Source organism: Podarcis raffonei, chromosome 9 (assembly GCF_027172205.1).
Source record: "Podarcis raffonei isolate rPodRaf1 chromosome 9, rPodRaf1.pri, whole genome shotgun sequence".
NCBI lineage: Eukaryota > Metazoa > Chordata > Lepidosauria > Squamata > Lacertidae > Podarcis > Podarcis raffonei.
In genome coordinates this window covers 11,012,928-11,031,753 of record NC_070610.1, presented here as the reverse complement: position 1 = coordinate 11,031,753, position 18,826 = coordinate 11,012,928, and the positions used below count along the sequence as shown (strand labels likewise).

The window sequence follows — 18,826 nt, the reverse complement described above, 5'->3', positions numbered from 1 at the left end:
CAGCTGAGCTGCTTGGTTTTAAGCATTTAAACTTGGAAGCAAGTACAGTGGTGCCTCAGGTTAAGTACTTAATTTGTTCTGGAGGTCTGTTCTTAACCCGAAACTGTTCTTAACCTGAAGCACCACTTTAGCTAATGGGGCCTCCTGATGCTGCCGCACCACCGCTGCACGATTTCTGTTCTCACCCTGAAGCAAAGTTCTTAACCCGAGGTACTATTTCTGGGTTAGCGGAGTCCGAAACCTGAAGCGTATGTAACCCGAGGTACCACTGTATCAGTTACTTTTAAGGGAAGTGCTTAATATTAGGCTAGCTTCAGTTGCTCTAAACCAGGGGTCAGCAAACATTTTGAACAGGGGGCTGGTCCACTGTCCCTCAGACCTTGTGGGGGGCCGGACTATATTTTGAAAAAGAATAATGAATGAATTCCTATGCCCCACAAATAACCCAGAGATGCATTTTAAATAAAAGGGCACATTCTATTCATGTAAAAACACGCTGATTCCTGGACTGTTCGCGGGTCAGATTTAGAAGGCGATTGGGCTGGATCCGGCCCATGGGCCTTAGTTTGCCTACCCATGCTCTAACAGTTCCAGTCTACTCTGCCACTAAAGTAAATTGCTTTGATTTCCACTGGTTTAAGATCCGATTCTAAACACACTTACTTCCAAATAATGTGCAGTAAAACCTGTGAGATTTGCTTCTAAGCAAAACTCTTTGGCAAAGAGGTGCAGTTTCTACTGACTTGCTTCACTGAGGCAAGATCTGCACTGGCAAAGCTACATCTTCTGAAGTAACACTGTTACAATATTTTAGGCAGCATCCTGCTTTTAGGACATTGTCTAGTAAAATGTACCTACAACACAGGGCCAACACTTACTCTCAGAGAGAGAAAGAGAGAGAATATACAACATAACATAATGCCACCATAATGTCAATAACAACTGGTTGTGCGTCAAGGTCCCCAAGACACCCCCCCAAAAAAAGAAAAACACAATTGACACTTAATTTTTGTTTAAGGTTTTTGGCATAATTTTGGCCACAACTTTATTCAAATTACAGCAATGTGAGTGGTTGCTTAGGCATTGGTAGCACTAACTGACCCTGCACGGGGACAGCTCTGACATTCGCACCCCCCGCGAAGTCAGCAAGGGTAAGTCACCTGGGGAGAGAGATGGGACTGGGAACCATGCCTCACCTCTCCCCAGAATGCTCCCAGGGGCTTGCGTGGCCCTAGCCCCTTGCCAGGGGGTTTCGGACAAAAGCATGGGGAGCCCCTGGGTTCCTTTAACGGAAAACCCTTGAAGCAGCAGCAGCAGCATTTTGGAGGGGCAGGCACAGCCAAATCCATACCCCTCCACCAACCAATTCCAAGACCAATGCCTAACCGCAAACCTTACAAGTTGTGACGATTTGCTACGCAGTAGGCAAAAACCAAGTGGCACACACTAATCAGCCAAATGGACAAAATTCCTACCAGGCCCCTGCCCCAAAGCAGACGACCCCATGACAGGCATAGCAAGGTAAAGCAAACAGCCTAAAATTAGGGAAGGGAGGGCGGGTGATCCGAAGTAAGCAGCGAAAAGAGGAAGTTCCTCGCTGCAAGCATTGTATTTAACAAATAGGGCTGTCAATCAACAAATGGCAACATCTAGATTTCCCCAGTAACAGCCTGCCCCTGCTTAAAGGATGGCCAAAGCATCTGCCTAGTAACAGTGAGGTGTCTTGTCAGCCCCGCCCGCAACCTGTGCTCTCCATGAGGGAGAACACACTTTGCTTAAAAGAATTACATTCCAAAGCAAATTTGTATGTCAACCCTCTTGATAGAACAATAGTTTTCCTGTATTACTTTGATACTGGGATCTGCGCCTTTTAACTGGCTCATAAATGATCCAGAGTTAGGAGTGAGCAGCGAGGTGAGCAAGTTTGCTCATAACTGTAATTGTTCAGGGTTGTTAAAACAAAGAAGAATGGTAAATTGTTCCAAAAGGAGCTCTCCAAACTAGGTGAATGGGTGGTAAAATGAAAAATGCAATTCGAGGTAAACAGGTGCAAATCTTAATTTTACATATACGCTCATAGGGTCTCAACAGGTGGATGACTTAGCAGGAATGGGATGTTGGACTCACTATTGACTCACCTGTGCCTTTTTGCATCACTTGTCCTCCCTTTCCTGCCTACACTTACTGAATACTTCACTCATTATGTCATTGCAAAATTACTAAGATCCGAAGAACAGCTATTGTGAGAGGCAGCAGGGATCTAGATTCAGTGCCCTCATTTCTATACCCAAAATTTGAGTGTTGGGGCTTTAACCTACATTGGCTGCTTGTATCAATGCCACACCATACAGTCCTATTTTCCAACAGCCAGTTTCTGTCCCATACTTCTTTTAAAAACCCATTTCACTTTCATGGAACCGCACATGAGCTAATGCAAATATTATTATTTTTATCACACCATGTGTACAAACTTTTTTTTTGTTTGCTTGTTATTTCTACATTTCATGCAGCAATGTGTGCATTTGTGTTACGGAACCGTAACAACGAATAATACAGTGCTGTACAGCAGGGGTGGCAACCCTTTTCTGGTTCAAGGGCCGAATTGACAGTCCCATCTCTGTGGGCCACACACAAGCAGGGGGAATGGCTAGTGTGTACCTGAACACATCACACATACACAGGCATGCAGGCACTCAGCATACTCTTCCTCCATCTTTCCTACCTCCCACTTTCTCTGCACACTCAGTGTTTCCTGGCTTCCCCATTCCAGCACTGGTGTTGTGGCTGGCTGAAAATGCTGCCTTTTAACTTCACACAGATCGTTCTGTGCAAAGTAAGAGGCACTGCTTCTATCCCCACTACCAGTGGCGTAGTGTGGGGTGTGCAGGGGGGGGGCCGGCCGCACCGGGTGCAACATCTGGGGGTTAGGGGGCGCAAATCCACAGGTTAGGGGGCGCAAATTACTTGCCTTGCCCCGGGTGCTGACAACCCACGCTACGCCACTGCCCACTACAACTTTGTTCTGTGAAAGGTGGAAATGCTGCCTTTTACTCTTATAAACAACAGGCAGGGCAGTTTATCTCCTGCTCAGTTCTGCAGGGAGAGATGACCACTTCCTGCAGCTTGTTGGACAGATACAGTCTGCAGGCCACCCCTCCAAAGAGGAATAAAGTTCTATATGAAGTGCTGTATGGAGCAACACCTGCTTCTGACTGCAGGAAAGTTGCATGCCAGCAGTGCTAAAGAGCTACAGTACATAAGAAGCCCTTGACTTTGGGATTACCTCTACACGGCTTAGGGACGCAGGTGGCGCTGTGGTCTAAACCACAGAGCCTAGGGCTTGCCGATCAGAAGGTTGGCAGTTCGAATCTCCGTGATGGGGTGAGCTCCCATTGTTCGGTCCCTGCTCCTGCCAACCTAGCAGTTTGAAAGCACGTCAAAGTGCAAGTAGATAAATAGGTACTGCTCCGGCGGGAAGGTAAACGGTGTTTCTGCGCGCTACTCTGGTTCGCCACAAGTGGCTTAGTCATGCTGGCCACATGACCTGGAAGCTGTACGCCGGCTCCCTCGGCCAATAAAGCGAGGTGAGCACTGCAACCCCAGAGTTGTCTGTGACTGGACTTAATGGTCAGGGGTACATTTATGTTTACTACATGGCTTCATTGTAACTTGAGAGGCAGTGGGACTGGAAGCAAGAGTATTTCCAGGCACGATCAAGGACTGTATACACTCAGAAATATACTCACTACGAGTTCAATCCATTGGGATTAATGGAAGAAGTACAAGGGTGCAGTATTGCTCTTACACTGTTCTCATTCAGCTTGCGCAATAAAATTTCACACTGGATTGTTCCCTATTTTTCCTGTATTCTCCACTGCAGTATGTTACTTGTCTGCTAGAACAATCGTTTTCTAGACACTGCAGTTAATCATTTTGGTGCAATGTTTGTGTTGCAGAGTATTATTTTTTTAAAAAAAATTCCCAGGCACTTTCCATTTTAACTAATTAAGGGCATTTAACAATTTAGTTAATAGGCTTTTTATTTTAAAGGGCCAAAATAATATATCCAGTACAGTTCTCTAACCTCCAGAGTAATTTATCTAAGCCATTTAAATTAGTACAATGGCATGAAATGTTATCCCCTGACACAACACAAAAGAGAAATTGTTTCCAGACAAATTGGTAAAATCTTTTAATGCCATCAAATTTGCCTAATGCAGTCTGCAGGTTAATCTGTAAAAGGGTGAGCAGTATGTTGGCCCCATATCTTATTATCCTTAGCTGTCAATGTATAAATCAGCACTGACACAGCTGCTCCTAAATCATCCATATTATACACAAAGGGAAAGATTTAACGGCACAGAAAGCACTCGAGCAAATCTTGTCCTACAAGAGCTGAAAGGCAGATTTCTTCTCCTAAATTGGCATGAGTTCAGGTGCATCTGAAAAAAGAAGTTGGGAGTCCTTCTTTTAATGATGCCTTCCAAACACTGCTGTAGCTGAGGCTGGATAGCAGTTTTCAAACTTGCTCCTTTCCCACATTTTTTTCCTGTTCACTCTGGGATAAAACTTGGCACAAACCATTTTCTTGGCAGCAAGACTGCTGATTAAAATGTAGTGTTTTTTCTCTTTGTTTCATGTTCTTTGAGGTAGCGTGGAATAGCGGCAACTGATTTTGAAAAGGCTATTGAGAGTATACTAGTCAGAGAGAAAAATATCAATGCAAAAGTTATCTAAGAAGTTGCCACTGGTTGAAGAAACCCTCCCCCTTCTTTCACCAAATCTTATCCTTTACTCAGCAGGCAAAGTCTTCTTATGAGTGTCAACAAACCCAAATACTAAATAAAAATTAGGCAAAATACTAGTCTGATTGAATAACGTGGTAACAGCTGAGGTGTAAGAATCAAACTCTTTTCCTCCTGATATGTTTAGTGATCCTAGCAGGCCTATTGGAAAGTAGTGTATGTCTTTCTGACTGTGTTTTTAAGATCCCTGCCAGTTAAATAATGTTTTCTCTATCCAAAAATGCAAATACTTAAAAAAAAATTTAAATGAAGATATTTTGAGGTTGTTAAAATTATTTGTTGTTGTTGTTTAGTCGTTTAGTCGTGTCCGACTCTTCATGACCCCATGGACCAGAGCACGCCAGGCACTTCTGTCTTCCACTGCCTCCCGCAGTTTGGTCAAACTCATGCTGGTAGCTTCGAGAACACTGTCCGACCATCTCGTCCTCTGTCATCCCCTTCTCCTTGTGCCCTCCATCTTTCCCAACATCAGGGTCTTTTCCAGGGAGTCTTCTCTTCTCATGAGGTGGCCAAAGTATTGGAGCCTCAGCATCAGGATCTGTACTTTCAGTGAGCACTCAGGGCTGATTTCCTTCAGAATGGATAGGTTTGATCTTCTTGCAGTCCATGGGACTCTCAAGAGTCTCCTCCAGCACCATAATTCAAAAGCATCAATTATTTGGCGATCAGCCTTCTTTATGGTCCAGCTCTTACTTCCATACATCACTACTGGGAAAACCATAGCTTTAACTATACGGACCTTTGCCAAAACAAAACAAAAATTTCCTTCCAGTAGCACCTTAAAGATCAACTAAGTTAGTTCTTGGTATGAGCTTTCGTGTGCACACGAAAGCTCATACCAAGAACTAACTTAGTTGGTCTTTAAGGTGCTACTGGAAGGAATTTTTTGTTTTGTTTTGACTATGGCAGACCAACACGGCTATCTTTCTGTAACTGGATATACGGACCTTTGTTGGCAAGGTGATGTCTCTGCTTTTTAAGATGCTGTCTAGGTTTGTCATTGCGTTTCTCCCAAGAAGCAGGAGTCTTTTAATTTTGTGGCTGCTGTCACCATCTGCAGTGATCATGGAGCCCAAGAAAGTAAAATCTCTCACCGCCTCCATTTCTTCCCCTTCTATTTGCCAGGAGGTGATGGGCCCAGTGGCCATGATCTTCGGTTTTTTGATGTTGAGCTTCAGACCATATCTGAATTATGGATATATGGAATTCTCATGTAAAGGACCCCTGGATGGTTAAGTTTGGTCAAAATCGACTTTCAGGCTGAGGGAACCAGTCTTTGTCTGCAGGCAGCTTTCCATGTTATGCGGTCAGCATGACTAAACCATGCTAGGTTGGCAGGATCTGGGACAGAGCAACGGGAGCAATCGTGCAGATTCGAACTGCCAACCTTATGATCGGCAAGCCCAAGAGGCTCGGAGGCTTACCATAGCACCGCTTGTAAAGCAGTTGTTGAGCCTCTCAGAGCCCATAGCTGGCTCTCTGCAGGTATTGATCCTCTTATCCCAAGAGGAGAAAAAGAAGACGCAAAGTGTTGTATTATAATGAATAGAAGCAGAGAGAAAGAACTTGGTACCAAGGGAAAAACCAGTGTGATGAAGGGCCAGGAAACCTTATTCAAGAAATCTCCAGGGGTACCACACACTGTTTCTGCAGTATGGACACCAGAGGAGATCTGGGACTACAGCAACTGTTCATAATAAAGTCTTACTTCTACTTTGCCTGCTTGGGGAAACCCTACTTGTTCTTTTCTTAAAAAGCCTTGTACATACATCTTCTCTACAGAAACCTGAATTGCCATGGGGAGCAGTCTAAAATGCATGGAAATCTTCACATGCAAATCACAGTGTGTGGGGTTTATTCCTTTTACAAAGTGCATAAAATCTGGTTATATGGGTTTCATGTACCTTTTTGAACTATTGTGACGATCAGTTAAATAGCCCTGCCTCCCAATAAATCCTAAATCCACATAAGGGGTTTGATGCCAGCAATTGTCTGTGCCCCTTTTATAAATAACTGTTGCAAAAAGTCTGCCCACCTTGTGGCTGTCATTCTTCTCAGAGTCTCATTTTCATTACGTAACACAAAGCAATACAGTAGAGTTTCTGTTCATATATGAAACACTACTGTAAATATTTTTCATTATCTAAACATATTAAGTTTCTTTAATATGATCTGCATTTCAAATATATGTGCATCAGAGAATTGTCCTTAGACTTCAGAAATTATCAAGAATACCTGTGACAGCTTTCCTCAAGGATTCTGGAAGCAATAACTTTCTTTACCCCTTCCAAACACATATACTACTGATCACATATATTGGCACATATTATCTCTTTTTCACCCCCAGTTGAGAGTACACAAAACACCACAGGGTTTCTTTATTAAGTTCCTCTGAAAGCATTAGCACTTCAATCATGTAACTCCCTGCTGTCTCACACTTCTTTCTCCTGCTAGAGTTATATATTCAAATCAATGGGTGGTGTTTAGAAATACTTCTGCGCTCCAGTTGTAGCTACATACTGCAGACAAAATGTTATTACAATTTCTGTCCAAAGTCAAGCTAAGGTTGAAAGGAAAAATCTAAGATTTACTTATAAACCTTGGGGTTTTTCTTTTACCTAATAAACTTATTAGTTATCAGTGGTGGTCAGGACATTGGTTTGTTCTCTTTAATTTTCTGTTTATAATTGTCTGTTCCCCACAATTATGAACTGATTACAAAAAAGAAATGGTTCATCTCTTTGATATCTAAATGGTAAATGCAGCTCTCAAAGACTTCAAAAGCAGATAAAACCAATCTGCTGTGGTTTGATTATTCTGTAACTACTTTGTTTATTTCATACATGTAATAAAACATACATTATATAGATAAACAGATAGATAGATAATGCACACATTCGTGAAGCAGATGTAGATCTTCCTTTAATCACTAACAGAAGTGCTAGGGGAGTTAAATTTAACTTGTATAGATCAATGTTAGAAACAACTTTTCTTTATGCTCACATAAGTACGTGCACACAGTTTCTGTGGAATGGCTATTCTAACAATCTCACCACTTTTCTCTTCAAGTCTTTTTCACTCAAGAGCATTTGAGCATATGGTCACCAACTTCGTTACTGGCTCTAACTTGGACCTTTTTGATTTGCGTTTGCATCTACCAAATTTTCTCAAGTATTTTAAAGTCAATTCATATTGACTACAATTAACTGCATACTTATTTACAACTAACCGCTTTTATAAAAACCCAGAATTGATAAGTTTCAGAGGTACTGGTTTCATGAAGTTTCACATAGATTTTAGTATCAACTATGAATCATTTCAAGACACACTTTGATAGTCACAGTAAAGTGAGAATTAAAGGTTCTGTTCCAAAATAGTCAGGTTGGTGTTCCAGCCAGTCAATTTCTCAGACCCTTAAGTAGTAATCCAGGTAATGATAGCTGCAGCTATCACAGGCATTCAGAAAGATCGTCAACTGCCTCTTCATAGACATAAACTGAACTACTCTCTAGTTCAAGGGCAACTACTCATCATACAACAGTTTGAACTGGTGGTTTTGCATAATTGAGGGTGGGGGAGATAGCTTAACATTTGGCATGTAAGTTCAGAGGCATAATGGGCAAAATTAAAACAGCAAAATACAACCAGTAATTGACTGGAGTAGATTCGCCTCTGCTTTTAATGGAGGCATCATCTATCTTAAAAGGTAAAGGGATCCCTGACCGTTAGGTCCAGTCACTGATGACTCTGGGGTTGTGGTGCTCATCTCGCTTTATTGGCCGAGGGAGCCGGCGTACAGCTTCCGGGTCATGTGGCCAGCGTGACTAAGCCACTTCTGGCAAACCAGAGCAGTGCACGGAAACGCCGTTTACCTTCCCGCTGGAGTGGTACCTATTTATCTATTATACATCTATCTTACAGGTATTTAAAATGCTGCCACTTGAATTTCTAGTATATATACTAACCATGCATATACGCTTAACTAATTGTTGCATAAAACATGTAATGCATCTTTGCAATTGCTGGTAGTTAAGAAGGTGGAAAAAAATGAGACCCAAACAAAAAACAAAGAGGTTTTCAATAGTAACACTAATAAGAAGAACAATAACAACAACTACAACAACATCATCATAATTCAGAAGACCAGAAGGGCCTTACTGGTTTTGATGAAGGGTTGATATATTCAAAGCACATTACATCCAATTAAGAGAAATTGGAGGGAAGTGTTTCTGTAACTCAATCACACACTTTTTAATTCAGAACCTTGGGAGTGAATAATTATCATGCCACATATTAATTAAGAAATCAACAAGCCCAGAGAAATGCCTGAACATTCACCTGGAAAGGGTGAGCATCTCTTGGCTTAATAAGCCAAGCTACGTATGCATGGGCCACTCTTTCCCTTCTGTAGCTGAGCAAGAAAGTCTTCAATTAAATGTCATTTCCCATTGTATCTAAAACAGGAAAATATAGTTCCTGTTCCATGTTTGGAACTGTATAGGGTCAAAAACCACAATTTTAGGACGATTTAATATCTTGGCTTGTTCCAAACCTGGTAACCATAATTTTCTGATCTGGACCTAATGGGAAACTGTGGTTGCCAGAATACTTCAAAAATTAATTATGGTGTGCTGAGAAGGGAAGGAATGGAAATGGTTGTGTGCATCCCAAAGCACCACCAGGATCATTCATAACTTGGTTTACAAATCCAAGATACGATCATGTAAATGAGGCCATTAATATATGTAAATAAGAAAATAACAATAAGATACTAAATATTAAAATCCTTGGATTGGTTGTAGCCTAATTACTTGGAGAACTGAGATAATACTTGAAATGTGGGAACAGGTTAATAAAGTATCAGCTCTATAATGTATCTCTATATATTTTGAAAGTCGGCAAAAACAGTGTGTGGCCTTTTTTGAGATGGTTACCCTAGGCCAGGGTTTCATTCTTTCTTTCTTACTACAACTCCCATCATCCCTAGCTAGCAGGGCCAGAGATGATGGGAAGTGTAGTCCAAAGAGAGTTGGAGATCCAAGTTTGGCAAACCCTGAGGCAACATGTTTTTATTCTTCAGGAATGCTAAAAATTTCATTGCCTTCATTTTTAAAATAAAAATCTAATGTAAGGAATATATATGCTGTTGAGTTGAAATGTTAAAAAATACTTACAATTAAAATAATTTTCAAGTAAGAATATAAACACTAAGTGTACTCTTGATCAGGGAAAGAAATAGACCATTTCAGACATTAACACAGATGTAAAATTAGCATGCAATATTCTTTAGTTTTCGTTACTAAATCCAATTTAAGTAACATGGCTTCACCATATATTACTTAATGAAGTGCATAGACAAATATAGATTTATGTATAAAATAAATGAAATGGTGTTAACTTTTTATTATGAAGGAATTAAAAAATACTTACAGGTTTTTAATGTCTACAGCTCCACGGAAAGCCTTTCTAGGAATGGCATGAATCTGGTTTTCACTAAGGTCCCTAAGGAGGAGAAAAAATAGAAAATATTTAGGTAGATTCATATATCATACAAAGAACTTCTGTTTAAGAATAGGTATTTCAAGCTGATCCAGACCACTATAATTCAAGCAAGATCTGAATTATACACATTGCCTTAGAATGAATGACTTGCTATCAACAACAAAGAAACAATCACTTTTCAAAAATATCGCTTAAGCAATGTAGCAATGAAGAACTCATTTTTGAAAAAATGTACACACCATTCCAGATAATCCTTAGCCAGACTTGCAGTTTGAAAGGAAAAGCAATTTTTTTTCAGACTCTCAATATTTGTATTAAAATATTTATTCGGAGTTTATAATGGGTTGGATCGAGACTTCACTCCTGCTGATTTTACTCAGGGGAGATTCCCATAGCAGAGTAAAGAATCTTTCTTCTGCTTTCCTCTCTCTTTGTAGTCCCCAGCTCCATCACCCACTCTCTTCTGGAGGGTCCAGGGACCCCCCCCCGGAAAAGTGGGGCAGGGGAGAGGGGTGCTGGGGGCTATAGGGAGAGGGGGAATCACCTCCACTTGATCAAAAACCTTCTCTGGACAGAATGAGTCTTTCTATCCAGGGAAAACTATGTTTGTGTCCAGACCCATTGCTTGTATTCTACTGAAGAGAGAAACAAAGAAGAGGAAAAGCTTTTTAAATAGAGTGAAAACAAATTTTTAGTAAGAAGACTGTCAACCGTTTGATGAATTTACATATTTCACTAAAACATCTATACAACACAGGTACAGTTTAACTTATTTCTAGGTTTGCATGGAAATTTAAGAGACAAGTGATGTGATTTAATCTCACATAAATTTAAATAAGGGACGTGGGTGGCGCTGTGGTTTAAACCACTGTGCCGTTTGGGCGTGCTGATCGGAAGGTTGGCGGTTCAAGGCCCTGTGATAATAATAATAATAATATTTTTTTATTTATACCCCGCCCTCCCCAGCCAAGGCCGGGCTCATGATGAGGTGAGCTCCTGTTGCTTGGTCCCAGCTCCTGCTAACCTAGCAGTTCGAAAGCACGTAGTGCAAGTAGATAAATAGATACTGCTCTGGCATATCTATGGGATGCCACCCGCGTCCCATATATGCTGAAATATTCACCATTAAAAAACCCCAGAAAACACCATGCAGTTATGTCAAGGGTGTAGGGCCAGGCTAGAAACGTTTTTTCTCCAGCTTTATCTTTCTCTGTGCAGGGATTCATCTGTTGAAGAACATTCAGCCATATGACCCCCATCAACATTCTGAAGTGGTACAGCCCCGATTTATCGCCTCAGAGAGAATGAGCCATGGTTGCTAAAGAAAGATGCTCAGATGCTCAAGTGATGAAGCCAGTGCCTTAAGCAAGCTCTAAAACTGAAAGAAAAGTGAGGGGAAATCAATCAGTCCTGTGGGATGCATCTACAATGACTTCCTTTGCCTCTAAAGCCATGTTGTTGCTTTGTTTTCTAAAGTGCCTGCGCTTTTCTAATGGGGATTTTCCCCCCTTGCTTGTATACCACACTAAGAAAAGGGTCCCTATAAGGTAGAGACAAGACCAATAGTCTTATTTTGAACTCAACCTGAATCCCTTGAACAGAGGGAGAGCATTGCCCCATTATGTAGTCATAACTAGTTTGACCATGGTACGGTGGACTCAGTACCCACAATTCCCTTCTAAGTCACAGTGAAAATCTACAGGTTTCCTCTTGGTTATCTATTACTGCAGTTCTTTGTGTGCACATTAGTTTCCAGTAAAGATATTGAGGACAGCATTGCAAATTCCCCAAAAGCAGACTTTTACTGAATACATGTGAATATATGGTACACTAGGAGCGTGGGGCTTGCCGATCAGAAGGTTGGTGGTTCGAATCCCCGTGATGGGGGAAGCTCCCGTTGCTCAGTCCCTGCTCCTGCCAACTTAGCAGTTCGAAAGCACATCCAAGTACAAGTAGATAAATAGGTACCACTCCAGTAGGAAGGTAAACAGCATTTCCGTGCACTGCTCTGGTTCACCAGAAGCAGCTTAGTCATGCTGGCCACATGACCCGGAAGCTGTCTGCAGACAAACACAGGCTCCCTCGGCCAGTAAAGCGAGATAAGCGCCACAACCCCAGATTCATCTGGACGGTCAGGGGTCCCTTTACCTCTACCTTTACCTTTAGGAGATTGGGTAGCAATCTGGGATCCAGAGAACTCTCCCATCTCTACTTTTATCAAAATAAATAAATTCATTTAAAAAAAGTAATGAATTAAAAAATGGTGCAATATAAACAACACTGTCCTGGGTCCCACAGTATTGGTATAACACCCAAAGTTGATTTAAGGTGAACACAAAAGTAGATATTCAGATAGGTAACCGTGTTGGTCTGACACAGTTGAAATAAATTTTAAAAAATAAAAAATTGTCCAGTAGCACCTTAGAGACCAACTAAGTTTGTTCTGGGTATAAGCTTTCGTGTGTTCTTTATTATAAATATATATACATATGTATTATTAATCATGAAATGAATGGTACAACAACACTGGGCTAATGGAAGAAGCCAAAGACCATTTAGATGTTTCTACTACCTCATCGCTCTTTCATCACTCTCGGGGCACCTCAAACTACCCAAACCACCAGCATAACAGAAGAAGAGGGCTACATGCTCCCAAAATAGGCAAGGCCACAAACAAGGAGTACAGTGGTACCTCGGGTTAAGAACTTAATTCGTTCTCGAGGTCTTTTCTTAACCTGAAACTGTTCTTAACCTGGGGTACCACTTTAGCTAATGGGGTCTCCTGCCGCCACCCCCGCCACGCAATTCCTGTTCTCATCCTGAAGCAACGTTCTTAACCTGAGGTACTATTTCTGTGTTAGCAGAGTCTGTAACCTGAAGCGTCTGTAACCCGAGGTACCGCTGTACTTGGAATTTTCCCAGAGGGATGCAATTAGACAGGGTGAGGGTGGCAAATAAGCTTTTGGGTGCTATGGTTGCAGGTCACTGAAAGGAAAAGTCAGCATCAAATCTTACTTCACAAGCAAGACCAGAGTAAAACTAATCTACCCAAACTAACAAAAATGATGAAATATGCTTGGTTTGGTTTTGTAATTAAGCTAGACAAACGGTTTCCAAAGATTATAATTTTTGTTTCTTTTCAGAATGTGTATCATGTAAGATTTTATAAAATGTATTAGCAAATTTTTGATTAGTTATAGATAACACAAAGGTAAATAACTCTGGAACAGAAAGCATTTTGGATTAATGATTTATTTAATAACCTGAATTTACAGTTCAACTGCACAGGTTACTGGATAATGTAGCATACATTGCTTTGTAGAAGAACTGACAGCTTACAAACAAGTGCTCGTTATAGCAACTTATGTATAGTAAAAAAAGAGAATTACTGGATTTATATAAGATTGGTTAAGCTTATACCTTAGAGTGATTTTGTTGTGAAATTAATAGTTGTATTTTAAATCTGGATGCTATAGTCTGTATCAGTACAGAAAGGTTTTAAGTGAACACACACTACATATTTCTGTATGTACTTTTTAAATTAAAAAATGTACATGGATCAGATTAGTGAATCACATATAATGCACCCGTTCGTTGCAAATGAAGTCAGTTCTGCATTGCAGATATTTTATTACTCACCGAAGACTTCCAGTTGAGTATGCCATTTGCTTTATAAAGCACAGAGTGCTATTATTTTAATTGTATAAATGGAAATTGCTATGTGCAATAACTATCATGCACATCTAAGGTTGGTTCAGGGTTCTCCCTCTCTCTACACTGGCCCCATTAGCTAAACCAACATTTACTTAAAGGCAATAAATTTTCCGAAGAAAACATTTCTCCAAATTTAATTACCGGTCATTTTATTTTTCCTCCATGGTTTAACCTCCCTTCAGTTTCTGATCAGTTGTATCATAAATCTATAATGGCATCCAATACTTTAGAGAAACTGCTGAGCAAGGAATAACGTGTCCTTATTTTCAGAGCTATGAAATGAAAATATGGAGGGAAACATGTCATCCAGAACTACACAATTTGAACACTTGTGCCCTGACAAGAGCATACAAATTCACCCAAAACACAAGCAATTCCAGTATAAACTGACCCAATAAAAGAAATAAAATTGCAGCTAGGGGAAAATGGGTATCAATCTGCATATAGCCAAGCTGGCTGTGGAAGATGAAAATTGTAGTTTAAAACATTTGGAGGGCACAAGGTTCTAAACTGGGAGATACAAACATGCATATTTGTTGGTTAAATTTATATGCTTCCATGTGCAACATCCAATACAAGACAAATAAACAATATAACTTGCACTTTTAGGTACAGTGGCACACAAACCTTCAGGTCAGTTTAACAAACTATCACCTTTAAACTAAACTATCGCCATTAAACTATCACTAGCTGAAGGCCTAACAACTTTGATTACTGGAGAAAGCATGTCAAGTCCCACCGTTTCTGCCAACCTCACTACTACCATAAGACATGGGCAACTTAAAGGTAAAGGTACCCCTGCCCGTACGGGCCAGTCTTGACAGACTCTGGGGTTGTGCGCCCATCTCACTTAAGAGGCCGGGGGCCAGCGCTGTCCGGAGACACTTCCGGGTCACGTGGCCAGCGTGACAAAGCTGCATCTGGCAAGCCAGCGCAGCACACGGAACGCCGTTTACCTTCCCGCTGGTAAGCGGTCCCTATTTATCTACTTGCACCCGGGAGTGCTTTCGAACTGCTAGGTTGGCAGGCGATGGGCAACTTACACCTGCCTCAATGCCTTCTACACGCACTGCATCAGAAAGATTTTGGGCACTGAAGGACAGAGACTCAAACAAAGATGTGCTCTCCTATGCCCACATTCCCAGCATGTTTGCACTCCTGTCTCAGCGACGTCTACACTGGCCTGGTCATGTCTACTGAATAGAAAATGGCAGGATCCTAAGTAAGTGCTCTATGATGAGCTGACTTCAGGCACCAGGTCTGTTGGCAGGCCAACTCTGTGTTACAAAGATGTCTGCAAACATGACATGAAGGCTGGCAACATCAGCCCCGCCATGTGGGAATCCCTTGCAGGCAAAGGAATGGCCACTGGGAGGAGCGCAGAGAGAAGAAACTTCATGTCTCTCCTGTATTGGTGTCTACAGCCACAGCAGGCACTGTAACTCCTCCAACAGTTTGACTTCAGTTTGCACCACTTAAAAGTTGACGTTGAAGGACGTTAATGCACATGTTGCTCTGGGGCCATGGCTGGAAGGAAGAGTGAATTCTGGAAAAGCAGGCATTACCTTTCCCTATCCACTCACCCAGCGCTTTTTTCTGGGGGGGACGCAGGGGGATGCATACCCCGAAACATTTTGTGAATCTAAGTTTGGGCTCTTTGGGTGGGGCAGTATTTCAATGTGAGTAGGAAAATGAGAGCACCCCTAAACTTTTTTTTTAGAAAAAAAGCACTGCACCCACCTCCACCAGTGGTATTTCTGTATGTATTTTTTAAATTTAAAAATGTACATGGAACAGATTAGTGAATCACACATAATGCACCCGTTCGTTGCAAATGAAGTCAGTTCTGCATTGCAGCTATTTTATTATTCACCAAAGACTTCCAGTTGAATATGCCATTTGCTTTATAAAGCACAGTGCTATTATTTTAATTGTATAAATGGAAATTGCTATGTGCAATAACTACCATGCACATCGCCCATTCCTGTGATGGGCATGTATTCTGTTCCAAGGACAGAAGCTGACAGGGCCCCACCTCTTGCTTTACCTACTACACCAGACAGTTCTGGGAGATAGGGGGGGGGAAGGTATAGGGTCAGTCAGGATGGTTACTCTTCTTTCAGGTGGGTAGGTGTGCTCTAGATGGCAATGGATAGTTGGTTGGTTTGGCATCTGGCAAAGCCTCTCCTCCTTACAGAGGGGAAAAGTTGTGAGCAGGAGCCATTTCCCACATTGGCAGGGGGTGTTCAAGCCCCTGCCCAGCTGGCCTGGCTGCCACGCCCCCAGGTAGCCAACCAATCAGGCGGAGGCTTGGGGGCAGGCTTTAGCTGCTCAAAGGCGGCCGCGGCAGCACTTCCCTTTCATTCCGCTGCTGGTTTTCATTGGATCTGGCAACACCTTTTAGTGTGTTTGGGAATGACCTTCCTACCTGCATTGCTCAGGTGCCCTCACTGTACTTTTTACACACCTGCGAAAAACTTTGTTTTAGCAAGCGCACCATGACTAAAAAAATCTATGTTTGCTTTACAAGCTTAACTGATTTTATTTATGACTATCACACGTCTGCTTTTAAAAACAGTTTTGTGTATATAGCTGTGTGTTTATCAGTGTTATTATGTATACACTATAAGAGTTTGGGACGCGGGTGGCGCTGTGGGTTAAACCACAGAGCCTAGGGCTTGCCGATCAGAAGGTCGGTAGTTCGAATCCCCATGACAGAGTGAGCTCCCGTTGCTCGCTCCCTGCTCCTGCCAACCTAGCAGCTTGAAAGCACGTCAAAGTGCAAGTAGATAAATAGGTACCGCTCCGGCGGGAAGGTAAACGGCGTTTCCATGAGCTGCTCTGGTTCACCAGAAGCGGCTTAGTCATGCTGGCCACATGACCCGGAAGCTGTACACCGGCTCCCTCAGCCAATAAAGCGAGATGAGCGCCGCAACCCCAGAGTGGGTCACGACTGGACCTAATGGTCAGGGGTCCCTTTAGCTTATAAGAGTTTAAGCTGTCCTTGTATCTTTCTGAATAATAATAATAAAACCTATCTGATGGGCCTCAGGAGGAAGAAAAAGAATTGGAAAGTGGGCTGAAGTAGTTCTACAGCAGACAGAGGCAGGCATTTGTCCTCCTTGTAGCAGAGGCGTAGCACTGCAGCACCCAGACAGTTATGCTAACAGTGGACGGATAGACAGGGAACATATGGGGGTTTTGGCCATATCTACTTCTCTCTTTGTGAATTATTCTCTGGCTAACTGCTTTCAGGAGATGTTCTGCTCTAGTCTTCTACTGTCAGTGTTGGATTAGTACCTCAACTTATAGATCCCTTTGCACATTGCATAATACATGCAGCTGTGCCTGAGAAAAACATAGCTGCCAAGAGTTGAGGGCTCAGGAAGTAATGTAAGTTTAGGAGGGTGCCAGAGTTCAAGACATTCATGAAACGTTATGGGTGGGCTTCTTCCAGCATCAAGTGGAAATTCCAGCGGCTTCTGCCCAACCTTTGCCCCAAGCAACTACTTAGAAGTGTGGTGTTTTGTCGGGACAACTGAAATAAATCCTAAATACTTTCCCGAAGTTTTTGTTTTATTTTTGCAATCTTCATGAAACTAAGTGAGTAGAATTCACATCCTTTCCATTACTTATTATAAAGGTTCACATTCAACCTTGGAAATAAACTAAAGCATCAAATTAGCAATTCTCAAAGCAAGAATCAATTCCATCATACAATGCATCCAGAAATGCACTTACAGTAATTTGTTACAAAGGCACAGCATAAAATTAAGCAGACAGTAAATATTATTCATTAAAGGAAAATAATTTCCTGAGCAGATTCACCACTCAAATTATGGAAGGCTACAATGGCTTAGCATTAATGAATGGTAATTATAAAAATAAAAAGGAAGTACATCAGACCTTCACCTATACTTTTCTTGAGATCCAAAAACGCTTTGAGAGGGTATGGCACCTTAATCAGCTATCATTCCATCTTACATAATGTGTAATTAAAAATAACTATCAATGCAGGACTTAGCTGTGGGCATACCTAAGATGGCCCAGCCCTCTTAGGGATATTCCAGGTTCCCTCCCTGAAGTTTTTAGACACAAAAAGTCCCACTGGCAAAGCCAACAGAGGAAGCTGAGTGACGCCCATTGACTTGTCAAAACATTTTAACAACAGGTCACTGAATGATGAGCAATATAATATAAAAGTATGATACACCATTGACCCACATCTCTAGATATAAGAATGGCAGCATGACCTAACTCTGAGCCCCATTGACTGAAACATGTCATTAAATATCTATTCCAGTCACAATATTTGGATGTTCACGGGCCTCAGTCTAGGCATGTTAACATTATTCTAACAACAGAATTGTTGAGGAGTTAAATTTTGTCATGATTGATTACTCGTCTTTGCATTACCTGAAGGTGATGTCAAAACTTGGTTAATAATTGCAACAGCTGTTGCAGGTTATGTTTGAATTGCCAGCATTATCATGGTAAACCATGATTACCATGCTTTCACTTCAGTCCTCTACTAGTGTGAGCAGAAGCAACAAGCCACAACCCCTGGCTAAGTATTATGTCCAAACCAGGGACTGAAGTTTTTTTCACTCAAAGGAACCATGACTACCAAGTGAAGATCAATCTTGGCTTTGCATTGTGGAGTTTTTGGTTTTTTTGAGCAAAGAAGAAGAAGAAGAGTTTGGATTTGATATCCCGCTTTATCACTACCCCAAGGAGTCTCAAAGTGGCTAACATTCTCCTTTCCCTTCCTCCCCCACAACAAACACTCTGTGAGGTGAGTGGGG

The 18,826-nt window shown here is 41.7% G+C and overlaps 1 protein-coding gene across 8 annotated transcripts in view; it reads right to left on the bottom strand.

Moving 5' to 3' along the window:
- SLIT2 (slit guidance ligand 2) overlaps positions 1-18,826 on the bottom strand; it is a 264,819-nt gene that overhangs the window by 95,915 nt on the left and 150,078 nt on the right. For all 8 annotated transcript variants that reach the window (XM_053403609.1, XM_053403608.1, XM_053403613.1 and 5 more), the window contains one exon: positions 10,236-10,307. In XM_053403609.1, coding sequence (XP_053259584.1) covers positions 10,236-10,307 — 72 coding nt within the window. The remainder of the gene's footprint in view (positions 1-10,235; positions 10,308-18,826) is intronic.